General features: G+C 37.7%; 1 protein-coding gene across 1 annotated transcript; it reads right to left on the reverse strand.

Annotated features, from left to right (window-relative positions):
• Nucleotides 1-4819: 4819 nt before the first annotated feature.
• Nucleotides 4820-6034, reverse strand: LOC106314711. Its single transcript, XM_013752540.1, has one exon. It carries the CDS (start codon nucleotides 6032-6034, stop codon nucleotides 4820-4822), a length of 1215 nt encoding a protein of 404 aa, XP_013607994.1.
• Nucleotides 6035-18503: the final 12469 nt, after the last annotated feature.

Below are 18503 nucleotides of genomic sequence, written 5' to 3' on the forward strand. Positions count from 1 at the left end.
GAAAACTAGTCATAAAACAAACCTTGTGGCAAAAAAGTCATAAAACAAACTGAAATCACAAAACAGAAAGAAATAGATCATAATTTTTAACCAAGAACAATTTGATTACATATCCATAAAGATGAAGCCACACATGTAGAACCTAAAATCTACACTAAGTATTTGATAGTGATCGGGAGTTTGATCTAGGGAAGACAAATGATGTATGAAACGATATCTTTAGAACACAACGATGTAAACATTTTCCAGTAGGTAAAAATGAACTTTATTGATGAATAAGATCGAATACAATGAGTTGAACTAGATCGAATGATACAAATAAGATTGGTAAAGAAAGGATCTAAGATTGGGATGAAAACAAGGTCGATGTATGTGTGTAGCTCTCTCTAGGGTTTTCAACTTGTCCATCTTCATGTTGGTTCCTCTTCCTTTACAGTGAGTCGACCTCGTGATCTTCGTAACTGCTCCGCGATCTTCGTGACTGCTCCGATCTCCGGGACCTCGAAGTCTTCATTTTCGAGCTCGATTGCTTGCTATGGGCTTCAGTTCCTTACGGCACATATCTTTGATCGCGGCCCATTAATGTACTGACCGAAATTGGGTCCAACATTTGTCCCCCAGTCTCTTTTGATTTGATCGAAAAGAAAAGAGGCGTTTAGTTATCAACTCTTTGTCGTTTGATAACCGATGCGATTTTGGTTTGATGGTTCTTGGAAACCCGTTGTTTGGCGCATAAATTTCATTCTCTTTCTTTTTTTATGCGTAACGGCTATATCAGCCACCGCTAGGGCGAAACCTAGGTCATTATTATCTTTCTCGGGGATGATGATAGAGCCGTTAGGATGGTTATAAATACGTGAGGTTTTTTCGTTTCAACTCCAATTCTTTTTTGCATCTTTCGTTGTACATTTGCTCTTAAGGTTTCCTGATCACCGAGCTTGAGATGTCTTCATCGTTCAGTTTCCCTCGTCCGACGACTACAACCGATGATCTCGAGGATCTCTATAAGGCGTACGGGGTTGAACGCGCCGTCATTCTTGATTTGGCCGGTGCAACTTAGACTCCCGAAACAGTACGGGGAGGGTACTATGGAGCCTATCTTTCTTTCTTTCGTTCTTGCGGCCTTACCTTCCCGATTCCGGAGCCTGTGCTCGAGATCCTGGCGAAGCTTGGACTATCGTTTACTCAAGTTCTCCCAAATTTTCTTAGGCATCTTATTGCGTTCTCGGTTAGGGATAGGGAGGAAGGTTTATCTTTAGGAGTCGGTGAGTTTCGACATCTCATTATGGTGAAGCGGAACACTCAGAGTCCTGGTACCTTCCTCGTGTCTCCGCGCCCGGGTCGACGTCCCTTATCGCGACGAGAAGTGGCGCGAGCAGTTCTTCGTATTAGGGTAGATCGAGCATCTGTGGGCGATTTTGATTTCTCTCGACTTCCTCGGAGTTGGGCTGAGGGTATTGGTTAGTTTTTTTTTATCTGAGTATCAGCCTTTCTCTTTGGGGAATTGGCTATTCAATTTCTCGTTTTTCTTTGATTGTTACAGCCCCTTTCGAAATTTCTTTGATGTCAGACGAGATGCGTGGTCTGATCAAAGTCCTTCGGAGAGGTCATTTGGACTGGTCTTCGTCTGATCAGGCTCGGATTCGGGCTGCTTTCGCCATGCCAGAAGGGACTAACAGGGCCCCTTTGGTTCGGGGCTCTGAGGATGAGGCCTAACATTCCCAGGAGGTCATTGCGACTCATTCCCTTCAGGCTCAGTCTTCAGATCTATTGACTAGGCAGCTCGCAAGGAGGTCGTCGTTTTGTACTTCTTGGTCTGCATCGAGGAATCAAGCCTCTGGTAAATCTTCTTTGATCTCGATTCATGACTCCGGCGATGAGGGTGCTTCGGAAGAGAGGCGGTCACCTGTCTCGTTGACCCCTGGTTCGGGAGACGAGACTGTTGCCGTGACTCGCAAGCGATGCCGGTCGGCAAAGGATACCTTGCCCGCTCCATCTCGTCCTAGGTTCGTCCCTAAGGGAGACGACTCTTTGATTGCAGCCCAAGGTGACCTAATTGCCCTCGCTGGTCGCATGAGGTCTGCAGGCTGCCGTCTTCCATCTCTTGCTTCTTCGGCCGAGAAAGAAGCTAACGCCAAGGTTGCAGTGGCAAGCTCTAAGGTTCGTTTCTCACCTTCTTTCCTTTGAAAAATCGCTTCAAGGTACTTATACACCTGTTTCGATTTATTCTTAGGGATGGGAGCTTTTAATGAATATGTTGTAATGATGGAAGATCACGTCGTGGCTTCTCGGAATGACAAGGAAATCGAGAGCATCAGTTCCAAGATTAAGAGGCTTTCGGGGGAGCTCGAAGCCGCCAAGCGAGAAGGGAAAAGAGATGCCGGAAAGATTGAGGCTTTGACTGAAGATTGGAGGAGAATTCGCCAGGAGAACGAGGCTCTTACGACCCAGGTAGTTGCTCAGAAGGCGGAAGTTGCAGCGCCTGAGGTCGAGATGGATCGGGACATTCGTCGTTCTTCTTGCATTGCTCGTCGTGATATCGAACAGCGGTACTGAGAGATCATTGGATCTTTGAAGGATAAATGGACGAGCAAGAAGAAGGAGGTGTCTGCTGAGATCTAATTGTAAGAAGTGACCGCCAACATCGATCTTCTGAATGAGCTCAAGGACGGGGGCCTAACCGTAGACGCGGAACTTGCTCGTTTAAAGGAGGTGGAAAGGGATTGTGAGGATTTCGTTGCTTCAGCCGCTGTGCCGGACTGGTCGATCTCTGAGCTCGATCTTCCTCAAATCTCTGAGGATTCGGTGGATCAAATCGGGGGGTCATCTGTCCCCGATGGTTCCGCTTCTAGATAATTTTTGGTTTAATATTTTTTTTTGCGTTTTGTTTTTCGCGATCTTTGATCGTGATGTTTCGGATATTCTTATCGGATAAGCATAATGTTTTGGAATATCTTTGTTTCCTTAGTCTTCGGGATTCCTTTTGCTCGGGTTGTTGAGATACGGCGAGGCCTTGATCTTTATAAAGCTTCACTTTGTTTTAGGATTTACCATAGTGCCAATGCTGAAGGAGAAGGTTGAATCTTCTGCTAATAAGTTCTCTGACGACCATCGTCGTGCAACTTGTGACGCCAAAAAGGCTCTGGCGGACAGCTACTTGGATGTGTTGGTATCCCTAAAGGAGAAGTGGGAGAAGAAGAAGGCCGCAACTGATTGTGAAGACCGTCTTAGGGAGGTCATGGAAAATATAGATCTCTTGATGGAGATCATGAACAACAATCTTTTGGCTTCAGACGAGCTGTTGCGACTTCGAACGAAGGAGGTCCCGAGCTCGACGTGACGGCAATTTCGGATTTCTCCATTGGGAAGATCGATCTGCCTCAGATTTCAAAGGATCTACCAGAAGATTTCTTTGCTAAGGTTCCTTTTGTGGCGGACGACGTGACGAAGTGCTCGGGTGGTCAGTTCGAGGATGGCGAGTTCAGCATCGAAGAGTAGCTTTAGGGATTTTTGTTTCTGTTTTTCCCCTTTGGTTTTGTTGCTTTATTATTATTATTATTTAATAAAGAAGGGGACGTGAGTCCCGGTTTATTTGTTGCTATTTTTATGTTTATGCGAGGCCAATCTTTTGGGGACTTGAGTCGATTTGTTGTAGATATTTTTATTGACGGTTTTGATGTAACAAAAGATTTTGTTGGCTAGTTTCGTCGCGCTTGTTGGCGGAGTTGGTCGCAACTGAGGACTTGATCAGGGTCCTGGTTTTTTGGTCAACTGTCGTAGTTTTGTGATAGGAAATCTGATATGCTTGAACTGTAATGTCTAAGAACTGTATTTATTAAGGTGTCGGACTCTGGTTTGTTACAGATTTGAAAAAGAAGGCAACTTAATATTGTCGTGCCATTGTCCCTCGGGTGTTGTGATATGCTTACTTCGAGCTTTGAAGTTGGAGGGTGACTGGACTCGTGTCGTGAGTTGCCTACGTACCCTCGTTGAGGGATCAAGTCATAACGTAGTTTGATTATTTCCCTAGGTATTGAGTTTGTTGTTCGATGGTTCGTGTACATGGGTACGTCTGTTGTTGGTTTTGGCTGTTTGATTTAGGAGTGTTTCTTGATGTGTTTGAAGCTTGCAAGGTAGCATATCCTGAAGCTCTTCTGGCTTCCTCTGATAGTCTCGACTCCTTTCGGGGCTGGAAATTTCAGGCATTGGTGATATGTTGAGGGAACTGCCTTCATGCTATATAGCCAAGGCCTCCCGAGGATTGTGTTGAACGGGGCTGGACGGTCTATCACGATGAATTCTACGATTTTCCTAACTTCCCCAGCGGTTACCGCGAGCTTGATCGATCCGAGGGAGTAGGTGGTTTCTACTGCGAACCCTATGAGGGGAGTTCGCTCTTGCTTTAGGAGTGCTTTGGTGAATCCCATTCTTTTGAACGCGTCGTAGAAGAGGACATCAGCCGAGCTTCCGGGGTTGATCATTACTCGAGATAGTTCGCAACCGCCGACGTCGAGTCGTATTACGAGGGCGTCGTCGTGTGGTTTGTCGAGTTTTGCGGTCTCATTTTTGTCGAAGGTGATTTCGTAGTCGGGACCTGATAGGGGCTCTCTCACCCCTACGTTGTTTTCAGCTCTATGTTGGTATGCTTTAATCGAGTTGACCGAATTGCAGAACTTGGAACCTCCATAAATGAAGTCGATTCGTTTTTTGCCTTTGTCGTGGGCCGGAAAATTCCATTTCCTGGTTAGTGTTGGTCGGTATTGCCTCTGTCCCCTTGACATATTGCGATTAAGGGTATGCATTCTGTCTTTTTTTGAATTTATAGGGCAGTTGATTTTTCTAGTAGCTTGCCAATTTTGGTAATCTTGTTCTTTCGCTTGAAGTTGGGGATTTTTCCACAGGGAGACTCTGTGTTAGGGTTGTACTGAGTGACACTGGGAGGAGGAGTAGCTTCATCGGGTTTTTCTAATGTGCGGATTGCTACCATGACCTCGATGAATATATTACCTTCGGTTTGGCTCTTGATTTCGTCGGTTGTGTTACTGTTTGGCCCCCACAAAATCATGTCGACTCTTTTCTTCGGAGCTGGGGGTGGAGAGCTCGATGATTCCGGCTCGGTTTCCCTCCCTCTTTTGTTCGTCGAGACTTTGGCTTTTCGGTTAGATTTTGGAGTCATTGGCTCTTCCTCTTCCTCTCCGGTTTCTTCGCTGGATTTTTTATTTTCGTTCTGACTGCGAATCGCCGCTCGACATTCTTCGGTCGCGTGGCCTTTGCGGTCATGAAAAGCGCAATATTTGCTGAGGTCGTATGTTGAAGTCTTTTGCGGTGAGTTATTTATTGCGTAGGAATGTTGCCCTTTGGTCGCTGGTTCTTTGGGAGCGGTTGGCTTTTTGGCCGCATTATTCTTGTTCGCGCTATACTGCTCCTTTAAGGCTGCGACCTCTTCCTCGTGGGTGGCGAAGTAAGAGGGTCGGTGTAAGCCGTCATCCAACGAGATAGGTGCTCGTACTGTCAGTTTTTCCCTCAATTTGGATGAGAACCAAACGCCATTCTTCAATTCTGCCAAGGCGACGACTTCGTTTGGATACGAAATCTTGGCTTTGATTTCTCGGAACTTGTTTATGTACGCTCTCAGTGGCTCGAAACGCGCTTGCTTGAGATTCCAAAGACCTGCCTCAGTAACTCTTGTTTCCATGAAGACTAAGTACTGTTTGAGGAACGTAGATACCAACTGGGTGAAATTGTCAATCAAGTTTTCTTCTAGTCCGGCGAACCATTCGAGGGCGGCCCCCATGAGGTTCTCGGCGAAGAAGCGGCTGTAACCAGCCTCCTTTTCGTCGTCGGTGAGGTGTGCTCTTGATATTGCTAGACGTAAGGCTCGTACGTGGGCCTTTGGGTCCCAGTTTCCTGCGTATTCGGGGAATTTTAATTTCCCAACATGATGCAGCCTCACGCTGGCAATTTTGTTTGTAAATGGAGTCCTTCTTGTTTCCTCGATGACCATGTCGATATCTGGGGCAGAGGTCGTTGCCATATGTACGATGGCATGTATCCTTTTGAGCTCGGCGTCGTTCCTCTCGATATAATTCTGAAACGCTCCGGTTTCACTCGGGATCCCTGTGTCTTCTCTTTGGGAGTCGATATTGATGGGGGCACGAAGGTCGTGCCTCCGAGCCGGTTCTGTTAGGTTATCGAATCCCGCCTGATAGAGGGTCCTTGTGGTGGATGGAGTTCAACTTTCGGGGATCGAATGGTTCGACGGTGGGGTCCGCGTTCTCGGTTCCCCCTGCCTTTCCGTTGATCCGTTATGGAATTGGATCGAAGTGCTTCGTGGACGTGGCCGACCAGTGTCGATTTCGTCCAATACACTGTAGCTTAAACTTCGGTGGGTAATGCCCTGCGGCGGGGGTCGTTGTGAGTTTTCTCTCGTGTGACGTCCGGATCGAGCGCTTGGGATCTCCGGAGTACCGAATAGACCGGCGTTTTGGGGATTCAATGTCCCTCCTAACGGGTCGAGGGGAGTTCGATTTCTTTCTCGAACGTTTGCAGCTCAATGCTCTGTGAGTTCCCTCTCAGCCTGGTCTAGTCGGTTAGCAATGGTTTGATTGGCGATCCTTTGGTTATGAATTTTGTCGATTAGAAACGAGAGCATTCCTCGAAGTTCGGTCACTTCTTCTCGAGTTTGTGCTAGAGGGGTCTGCGAAATTGGTCTGGATTGAGATCGGGTCAGGTCATCGGCGGATTTTCTGTCCCCGGGACGGTTCCAGACCTGAGCTCCGACTCGTTCTGGGATCGATGTCTGATTGATCGGAAGAGATCGATTTTGACTCGAAGTCCCGATCGGAGGGATTCGTTGCGTCTGGGTTGTTCCGATCGTGTCATTGGCTCCCATCGTCCCAGCTGGTATTGTTTCGGTCCCCGATTCGGATCCGATAGGATCGGTGTCATTGACTCTTGAGGGTGTGGTTCCGACGGTTTGGTTGGGATCCATAGTCGCGCTTAGGAAACTTAGATCGGTTTCTTAGCAAAGATGTTTTTCGTTTATCTGCCCCACGGTGGGCGCCATAATGTAGAACATAAAATCTACACTAAGTATTTGATAGTGATCGGGAGTTTGATCTAGGGAAGACAAATGATGTAGGCAACGATATCTTTAGAACACAACGAAGTAAACAGTTTCCAGTAGGTAAAAATGGACTTTATTGATGAATAAGATCGAATACAATGAGTTGAACTAGATCGAATTATACAAATGAGATCGGCAAAGAAAGGATCTAAGATTGAGATGAAAACAAGGCCGATGTATGTGTGTAGCTCTCTCTAGGGTTTTCAACCTGTCCCTCTACATGTTGGTTCCTCTTCCTTTATAGTGAGTCGACCTCCTGATCTTCGTAACTGCTCCGCGATCTTCGTGACTGCTCCGCGATCTCCGGGACCTCGTAGTCTTCATTTTCGAGCTTGATTGCTTGCTATGGGCTTCAGTTCCTTACGGTCCATATCTTTGATCGCGGCCCATTAATGTACTGACCGGAATTGGGTCCAACAACACATACATATACATAAAACAGCACGGGATTTAGAATCATATGATATTGAGATCGAGTAGATGTGTATTATATAACTACAAATATTAACTAATTATTTTCGTCAGTTTAATATACAAAATTTTATAATTATGCCCATTTTAATAATCAAACTCTTTATATTTTAATTAAAAATTAATAAATTTAAAATGAAATTAAAAATCACCAACATTCACAAAAATTCTCAGAGAATCTAAGTGGGGTGTATTCAATATAAAATTTGAGGTGATTTAATTTTTAACGAGGTTTTAGATGATTTTAAGGAATTGCAGAGAATAAAATGATTTTTGTTAAACCACTCTAGAATATCACTTAAAACCATGGGATTTGAGTTTTAATTTTTTTAACTAAGAAACTCCACCCAAACACTCTATAATCACTTGAAAACTTGAAAACTCCACAACTTAAAATATTTTCAATAATAGTGAATTTCAGAGTATTTTATAAAATGTCAAGTTCGATAACACTAGATTTTAAATGAGTTTTTAAAATTCATGTTTCAATAACAATGGATTTGTGATTTTGACACAAATCACCTAAAACTCTCGATTGAATACACCCCCCTAATTTTATTTTAAGTTTTATAAAAGTAATTAAATTGTGGATAATCTTTAATAGCATATAAAAGTAGGGAAATTGCCAAAAATACTACATTCATAATATCACTTTTTATTTTTACACTAACCACTTTTACCGTCACTTTTAAAGAGGGAAAAAGACATTTATAACCCTAGAGTTAACTAATCTAAACTTAGGGTTTAGAGTTGAGAGATGTGGTAGGGTGTTTGGAATGTGAAATTTAGGATTCTAATAAATATATAAATAAATACTTTAAAAATTTAAAAAATAATTTAAAAATTAATTTCAAAAATAATTTTCGATCTTCAAAAAGAAATTTTGAAAAAAAACAAATTCGAAAACAAAATTCAAAATTTTTTTGTTTTTAATAAAAAAAGTTTGAATTTGAAAAAGTATAATTCGAAAACATTAAAAAAAAATATTTTTTATTTCTTTTTTATTTAAATAATTAATTATTATACTCCCCAGCGGGGCTTACGTCAAGAGGATCGTTTGTCTCCTTATTTATTTATTATGTGCACTGATGCATTAATTTTGAATATTAAGAAGGTAGAGAGAGTGAAACAATTAACCGGTATGAAGGTAGCAAGAGCTTGTCCAACAATCTCTCATTTGCTATTTACAGATGATAGTCTGTTCTTTTGTAAGGCAAATAAAGAGGAGTGTCAAACCATTCTCAGTATTTTAAAGGAATATGAGGCTGTCTCAGAGCAACAAATTAATTTCCAGAAAACCTCAATTCAATTTGGACATAAGATCGAAGAATCCAGTCGTCAAGAACTGAGAGATATTTTGGGAATTCAGAATATAGGAGGAATGGAATCTTATTTAGGTTTGCCAGAAAGCCTTGGAGGATCTAAGGTACAAGGGTTTGGTTTTGTACAAGACCGCTTGAATAATAGGGTTAATGGATGGACTTTTAGATTCTTTACTAAAGGAGGAAAAGAGGTGATTATTAAATCGGTGGTTACGGTCCTGTCAAACCATGTGATGTATCTTTATCGGTTACCGAAGGCTACAGTAAAGAAGTTAACGAGTGCAGTAGCTCAGTTTTGGTGGAGTCCAGGAGGAAGCATAAAAGGCATGCATTGGAAATCATAGGATAAATTATGCGTGCCTAAAGAAAATGGTGGACTAGGCTTTAAGGACCTTATTGATTTTAACACGACGATACTTGGAAAGCAATTTTGGAGGCTGATTGAGAAGCCAAATACTCTTTTTTCAAGAGTCTTCAAAGTACGGTACTACAGGAATGCTTCACTCCTGGAACCAATCCGTTCATACTCCCCGTCATATGGCTGGAGGAGTATTATTTCTGTTAGATCTTTGGTTTGTAAAGGACTAATTAAAAGGGTGGAAATAGGTTCTTCTATTTCAGTATGGAATGATCCTTGGATCCCAGCCACTTGCCCAAGACCAGCAAACAAAAACCTTCAAAACAGTTACCCGGACCTCACAGTGGATTCCCTCATTAACTCGGAATCCCGAACATGGAATTTACATGCAATCAGGGCTTTGGTGGATCCTCATGATGTAAAAATTATTGAAAGTATTCCATTAAGTAGAAATCAGATGGAAGATAGGTTTGGATGGCATTTCACTAACAATGGGAAATATTCGGTACAATCAGGTTATCAAGTGGAAGGGGTCTATCCTGATAAGAAAAAACCACCAGAATTTTATGGTCTCACAGTGGATATACTAAAAGCTTTCTGCTGGAAAGTGTGGTGCCCTCCGAAGATAAAGCATTTCTTATGGCAACTCCTTTCAGGTTGTATAGCAGTAATGAAAAACCTAAAAGCGAGAGGATTACAAGGGGATATATGTTGTGCTCGATGCGGAGATCCAGAGGAATCAATAAACCATGCGTGTTTTGAATGTCCTCCAGCACGTCAAGTGTGGGCACTATCGAAGATACCATCGTATCCCAATATTTTTCCTTTTAGTTCTTTTTTCGCTAACATGGATCATCTTTTTTGGAGAGTAAATCCAAAGATGGATGGATGCCCACCAATTTGCATGGATATTTGGTATATATGGAAAGGTTGGAACAATAAAGTGTTTGGCAATCTGGATATTGATCCAAGGGAAACACTTAAAATAGCAGAATTGGAATCAACACTTTGGGCTGAGGCACATGTAGTAAATGATCAAACGAGGGGGCATCAGGTACAGACCAGACCCACACTAGCGACTCCAGGACGATGGTGCTTCATAGATGGTTCATGGAAAGATAAGGATCTATTTTCAGGGCAAGGCTGGTATGGCACTTTACCACGTTTTGATGGTTTATTAGGGGCAAGGAATGTAAGGGCATGTCTTTCACCTCTTCATTCGGAGGTGGAGGCATTAATTTGGGCAATGGAATGTATGAAGAATTTAAGACAGTTTCAGGTTACGTTTGCAAAAGAATGTTCTCAATTGGTGAAGATGGTTTCGGAACCAGAAGAATGACTAGCATTTGAAAGTTACCTGGAAGACATTAAGATTTTAGAAAGAAGCTTCCTCCACTCATGCATCGTTCATGTACCTCGGACGGAGAACCTAGAGGCGGATGGCTTAGCACGCAGTGCTAGGAAACAACCGTCTTTCGTCGTTCACATGGATGCGGAGTTACCGATTTGGTTTACAGAGTCAACATGAGTCTGTAAATGTTTGTTGTCAAAAGAAAAAATCAAATTTGGTTTGTTTTCTGAAATTGAAAATAATTTTTTTTTCAAAATTAAGTTCTTATAAATTTAAAGTTTTCTCCATAATTTAGTTATTTTCTTTCTTAAAATTTAAAACAAAAATAGAAATTTTAAGATTTTTATTAGATTTTGAAGGTTTTTAAAATTTTTGTTGAAACTTATTAATATTTTTGATTAAAATAAAACATTTTGAGTATTAAAATAGGCACAATTTTAAAATTTTGTGTATTAAAATGGGCAAAATATTTAATTAAAGTATTAAACTGGGTAAAAAAAATTAGATAATAAAAACCTTAACAGAATTTAGTTGGAGTATATTTGCGGATTTTTTATTACAAAACATGTATTGATCATTTAACCATTAATCTGTAATGGTTTCAATATCTCTTTTTTCACCACCCTTTGCAAATGTATCATGTCTAACCAAATGACTTGTTGCTTCACTATCACTTAACCATGCTTTTTCTTCAAAATTTTGCTGAACATTATATGATGTTTTCTTCTTCTAAACCACATCACATGTTATTATAATGCCAAGATTAAGAACAATCAGCTACAAAACCATGTTTTTTCTTCAAAAAATCAGTTACAATAAAAAAAGATTAAGGAAAATCACTGAAAAATACACTTCTGAGTGTCCCATGTCATATAGTAGTCTTATGAGGTAATTTCACTTTTGGCCTGAAAAGTACTTACAATATGGTCACAAATCCGACCTAGAATCCTTAAAATTTATGTTGCATTGTAATACTGCAAAACTTTGTTTTTCATTCCCTTAGAAGTTACTCACATAAAAATGAATATAAAACTGTATCAAATAGATAAACTATAGTTTCGATAAGAGTGGATATTGAGTGTAGTTACTTGATAACATAAGCTATAAAAGTATTACGGAGAACCAAAATGCATAACCCAATTAAAATTGTTTTTACTCGAGTATTATGTTTAGCTAGCAACGGAGTAACATCTTCATCTTTAAAATGACTTAATATCCTTTAGTTTTATTCAAATTATGTCTACTCTAAATCATATGTCAATTTTACTTGTTAAATTTTATGAAACATTGAATACAAGGTGAAATAGTGAAATTATGTCAACCACATCAATTATTTAACATGTTAAGTTTTCTAAGCATGGACATATAGACATGTCAATTAGGGCCGAAGCCCGTAGCCCGAGCCCGCCTAGCCCTAAAAATTACCGGGTTTGGGCTTAGCTTTATAAACCCAAAAAAAATTGGGCCTTTCGGGCTAAGCCCATTTGGGCTTTGGGTATTTTGGGCTTAAGTCCGTTTGGGCTAGGGCCGGCCCGAAAACCCGAAATTTATATTTTAGCGTAAATATTATCCTTCTTTCTTGTAATCGAAACTATTATTAGTATTGATATATTATTTTAATATTTTTATCCAAACTCTAATAAAGCAAATATAAAAGTTGTTAATGCACTTTATTGTTTCATCATTACAAGTGTTACATTTTAAATTTTACAAAAGTACATTCTTCTTTCATGTACAACATGTTTTTATTTTCAAAATATAAAGTATAAAACGTTTGACCATGTTTATCATAAATTTTGTTCTCTTATATTTTTTGTTTTAATTGATATTTGATTATTTAAATCTTATTAAATTTGGTTTGTGTATAAAATGTTTTTAAAGCATACGAAAAAATAAAAAAATTGTGATAGACAAGAAAATTTTAAACTCACTTTATACTTTTTTTATTTTTTAAAAATGAAACTCTTTTTTTAATGAAAATTCACATGTATTAAAACGATGGAAGTGACAATGACAAATTATTTTTCGAAAAGCCCACAAAAGCCCGAAAAGCCCTATAGCCCTATAAGGGTCGGGCCGGGCTTTGAATTCTAGGCCCAAATTATTTTCGGGCCGGGCCGGGCCGGGCTCAAATATTTACGGGCTTAGCGGGTTTGGGCCGGGCCGGACCGGGCCAGCCCGAATTGACACCCCTATGGACATATAGTAAGATTATGCCAATTACACCAACTAATATCTGTGAACGTTGTGACTTGATTGTAGTTTTCCAAATTAACATGTGATATCATTAGTCAAAGTTTGAATCCAATTTTATCACAACGATAATGAAAGAAAACTACAATAACCATTTTTCAATATATAAAGTTTCAATCTATACATTTGTTACATCTTTTTCAAAAACCTAAACTATCAGCTGGCTTCTTTAGTATAGAGAGAAGGAAAATGCACAATCTATACACTTTAGTAAATGTTTCAGCAAAAAAAAAGTGCACAAGTGTTGTTCAGTAGTTTAATAATTTCCTTATCTTTACATATTAAAATTTAGCCTTCACTGCGAGAAAAAAAAAAAGTAAATAGTGACACACTTTGGAGCATTCTATTAAGGTGTGGCTAGTTAATTTCACCAGCTAGAAATTGTAGTCTTGGACCATCATTGAGAGCATAAAGAAGTGATGTAAGAAAAATACCTTATGTATTTCTCCTTTAACAGTGAAATCACCATCAATTGGAACTATTTTACATACACGAGGACCAGCCCGAAAAGCCTCCCCATATGTACCTTCACCAATCTTGACAATGCTTTTTGGTTCACTGCAAGGTTGAGTCATGGTTATAATCAGTTCATATTAAACACATAAAACAGTATATCACACTTCTCAACCAGGGTTTACCAAAGAGTCAACCAAAATGCAGAACATTCTTAAATAGGACACTGTAGCACTAGACAAAGACCGAGTACTAGAACATAAAAAAATCATCTCTAGGTCCATACCAAAATTTAGAGAATACTTCTATGAAGTTTGATAGTTGCATCTGTCCACATGCGGACAATAGATCAAGACATGGATTCTTGTCAAAAGCAAGAAGCATAAGAATTACCTTGGAGAAAATTTCTAAGAGCATGGTTTCTAATCTACATAGCAGTTTTCGTCGTCACATGTTCTGTCCAAAAGAAAAAGAAAAAGAGCAAATTAGTTTGAATCAAAGAAAAAACAACTTTTATTTCAAGTTATGATGTAATTTTTTTTAAAGTTAAGATTCCAAAATATAACCATAATACAAACAATACTATAACATATTTTATCAAACCCTAAACCAAAGACTACCATTACTCAATCTACATTCACTAATATATGTTAAGAAAAATTCAATTTTTGAAAATCTAAACTTACGTCATTTAGAAATGTTTATTATTACATGATTTCGATTTTCTCCTATCAAATTTTTTTTATAAAATTTATAAATTACTTTTAAGATCTAATACATGAAAAAAATTTCCACTGGAAGACTTCACTTTAGGCGGAAAACCTAAATTCTACTAAAATTTAGGAGGTGACATGTGTGAAGTCTTCTAGTAAGTCTTCTAGTGCATTATATGTCATAAGACTTCTTGGGAAGTCTTCCAAACCCTAACTCAATCAAATAACTAACTAAATAACAAAAAAACAATTCATTAAACTTATAATCAACTTATAAAGCGTTTCATATACACAAACTAAACACATGTGGGTCAAATTTCTTTTTTTTGAAAAAAAAAGTTTAAGATTCCAAAAGCTAACCTAAAAATACAAACAATACTATAACATATGTTACCAAACCCTAAACCAAAGACTATCATGATTCAATTTACATTCACTCATCTATGTTGAAAACAATTCAATTTTAGTAAATATAAATTTACATTATTTAGAAATGTTTATAATCACACGATTTCAATTTTTCCCCATCAAAATATTTTTTTATAAAATTTACAAATTATTCTAAAGATCTAATACATGAGAATACTTCCCGAGAAGTCTTCTCATATAAGACTTTTCGATAATTCTTCTCATAGAAGACTTGCGGAGAAGACTTCACTAACCACAGAGAAGACTTCACAGAGAAGTGCAAACATGTTTTTTGTTTGGTCATAAGGGGCATGTTGAAATTTCACTAGCATTTTAGGTTAGGTTTGCATTATTCAATTTGGGGTATAGTTTTGCATTTAAAATCATGTTTTGTGTCATTTTGGCAAATTCCCCATCAATATTCATCCATATATTATTTTTTTAAAAACCAGCTTATATTAGAATATACTCATGTGATTCCATAACTAAGGAGCATATCCCATTTCTGATCAAAATTATAGACTATCTGTATAATATACTAGGGATTGGCCTGCCCTACGGGTGGGGTAGCAAATTCAAATATTACAGAAATTATCATTAGATATAATGGGTATTTTGAAATTTAGCATACTTTAAAATTAAGTTGGTCTTGGTCTTAATTTTCATTTAGGTTTTGTTATTAAGACCAAAAGCACCTTAGATTTGTTATTTAGGCAGTTACTTACATTATTGCCAGACCATATTCAAAACTGAGAAATACCTATTTTCTGTAAAAGACCTTGAAGCATGGGAACCAATTCTATTCTTTGTAGGGGTTAGAGTATGTAAAATTTCTCCTAATTTATATATTCTATTATGGTAGAAATTATGATCTGTAGATGGAGATTGTGGAAAACAACAAAGCCACACAGATTTATATGAACTTATAGTTATCATTAATTACATTAGATATCTTAAGTCATTGCACAGGAGAACACTTTAGCTTAATCTCAATAAAAAATCTTCTTCCTCAACTTCTTACATCACTGATGAGTAAATCATGTCTCCCTCTTTTATTTTTAGGGATAATTCTTTAGTTGTATGTAATTAGGATCGAGAGATCACCTAAACAGTACCAACAAATGACATGTGATATGAATAAGAAAAATAGTCTTCCAGCAAAAAAGATATAAAACTAAAACATTTTAACTAAAGCAGAAGAAAGAAAAATTGTATACTTGGTAATCTGGTCACCTAGAAAGATTTTGATGTCACCTGAGGATTATCAAGCAAGATTCAGATTAGAATAAGATCCATGAACCATAAAAGCAGCTTACAAATCTATGAAAAGCTGTAAAATCTATGAAAAGCTCCGAAGCCTCATAAAATACATAAATATAATAATATTTTAGTTGCAACTTGGCTTTTTACTTATCAATTTTTTTCATTGAAAAAATATGTACATATGAATACATATAAACAAAATAAAACTAAAAAATAAGAAATAAAACTATACACCCACATGTAGTTCCAAATACACAAAAAACATAAACTTGCTTAGATCTTGCAAGATAATGTGACATCATGTTCCCGTCATGAGTAGCAGAAAACAAAAGTAAGAACTATAAAAGCAACAAACATGGTACAAACTCCACAAAGTTAAGAATAGCAAATGATATAAAATTGTCTGTAATTCACTAAAACTAAGATGCGTAAGAGCACAATCATAAGCTTGAAATTACCATGATTCTGTAGGATGCATCTATCCACATACTCTACTCTCCCCGAACTTCAGACTAATTTGTGCTGATCAAAAGAACAACATACATCGAATTATTAAACACGTGGTCTAAAAGAAATTAAATCTCCAAAATAAACATGGATAAAGTAAAAAAATACCTTGATCTTAAGTATGAGAAGCTCTTTCAACAAAAAGACAGAAACCAGTAGTTAGTACTCAACTACAAATAAAATCGTAAACTAAAAACACATGCCTTTTATTACTGCACATTCATGAATTAAAATGCAAAATTTACCCAAATCTCTCCACCAGACCTAAACTCCACAAGTTTTCAGCTTCTAACTCTCCAAGCTTGACCTGAAAAAGGAAAAGAAGGTAATCAATTATAGGGATGACGAAATGGGAAGCAATGGATATCCAATAAATTAAAAACAAAAGCAAGCATATGGTTTCACCTCAACATCATCCAAATCAATATCAACTTCTTTGTCTAGGAACTAACCTTTGACATTTGGTCTTTCAAGAAACGTATATTTCGTTCCATCTCTCCAAATTTTTATATCTTCATACATATCAACAATGAGTGAGGATAAATATCCACTAAATATACTGAAAGAGATATGAACTTACCTGAGCAGCATACGTCCTTTGAAATGGGCTCTTCTCAGAATTAAGCTGAGATCACAATCAAAGAGGAATTCACAAATATTGTTCCAGCGATCAGAAAGCTCAAGTCAGATCGCAATTAAAGAGCAAAGTTCAAAGAAAACATCAAACACAAACTGATTACAATGGACAATCATATAGCTGGTAGAGAGATGATCAAATAGAGAGATGGAGAGCCTCACAAAATCTGATGAGACGCAAACAAATACATAAACAAATGGAATAAAAATCAACAAACAAAAGAGAATTCGAAAATATCTCCCAACGAATTCAGATGATTGAATTGATCAGTTTCACGGTAGAGGGCGTACCTTTTTATACTCTAAAATTCATAGAAAGGGAGTAAAGGGAGATGCATTCATTTATGAATCGTGTGAGGAGTGGGTCGAAAGAGTTAAGATCTTGTTAATGATGTTGAATCAATGCAACTCATAACGCCTGCGAGGAGATGAATCAAAAACGAAGCAACACGAACCGACATATACACAATGATTACTCACTAATCAGAGCTCAGTGGAGACGACGACCCTAAAAATGGCTGGCTTTACGTTAACAAAGAGAAGACACCTAATGGGCCAATATTATATTAGGTTTCAGACCAATCTAATAGACTATAAACACTACAAGAAAACATTGAGTTTGCAACTACAATATTAGTCACTAAATGGTTGTAAATAAGAATTTCGTAACTCATTTGTAACTACCTTGTACGGTTAGAAAAGCTTCGTCGCAAATAGAAATGGTTGCAAATCCGTTGATAATTTGCAACTAATTTGCAACTACGAAACTTAGTGGTACATTAGCCAGGTTGCAAATATTTATATTGTTGTTACCAATTAGCAACTAATTTATTTCACAAAATGTTTATCGCTAATTAGCTACTACTTTGGTTAATGCAGTCCTAATTTAGTCACAAATATTAATAACATATAAGCAACTGTATAATATTAGGTAGTCTCAATTAAGTCACAAAATATAGTGACTATTTTGCAACTGCATTGTTATAAGTAGAGCGACTGATTTGCAACTACACACTTTTGAGAGTTGCAAAATTGTCACAAAATATAATGACTGATTTGCAACTATATTATTTGTAATGTTGTGGCAATATAGTTGGGATTATGCTGACTGATTTGTAACAACATTATTTGTATATTTAGTTGCTAAATTATAATCTGAAAGTAGAATATTAATAAAATCTAGTTTTGATACTAATTTTGGAACATCCATTGAATTCCTTAAACTTTAAAATACAAAATACTTAAGATTTTTGTTTTATACAAATGGCAACTACTTATCTTTGCCAACCCAAAAAGGAGTTATGAACTACTTATCATTGGCAACCAAAAAAAGAAATCATAAACTACTTATCTTTGCCAACCAAAAAAAGAAATCATAAACTACTTATCTTTGCCAACCAAAAAAAGAAATCATAAACTACTTATCTTTGCCAACCAAAAAAAGAAATCATAAACTACTTATCTTTGCCAACCAAAAAAAGAAATCATAAACTACTTATCTTTGCCAACCAAAAAAAGAAATCATAAACTACTTATCTTTGCCAACCAAAAAAAGAAATCATAAACTACTTATCTTTGCCAACCAAAAAAAGAAATCATAAACTACTTATCTTTGCCAACCAAAAAAGAACTTATTAACTAC

The sequence above is a fragment of the Brassica oleracea genome, chromosome C9 (assembly GCF_000695525.1).
Source record: "Brassica oleracea var. oleracea cultivar TO1000 chromosome C9, BOL, whole genome shotgun sequence".
In the NCBI taxonomy this organism is placed as follows: domain Eukaryota; kingdom Viridiplantae; phylum Streptophyta; class Magnoliopsida; order Brassicales; family Brassicaceae; genus Brassica; species Brassica oleracea.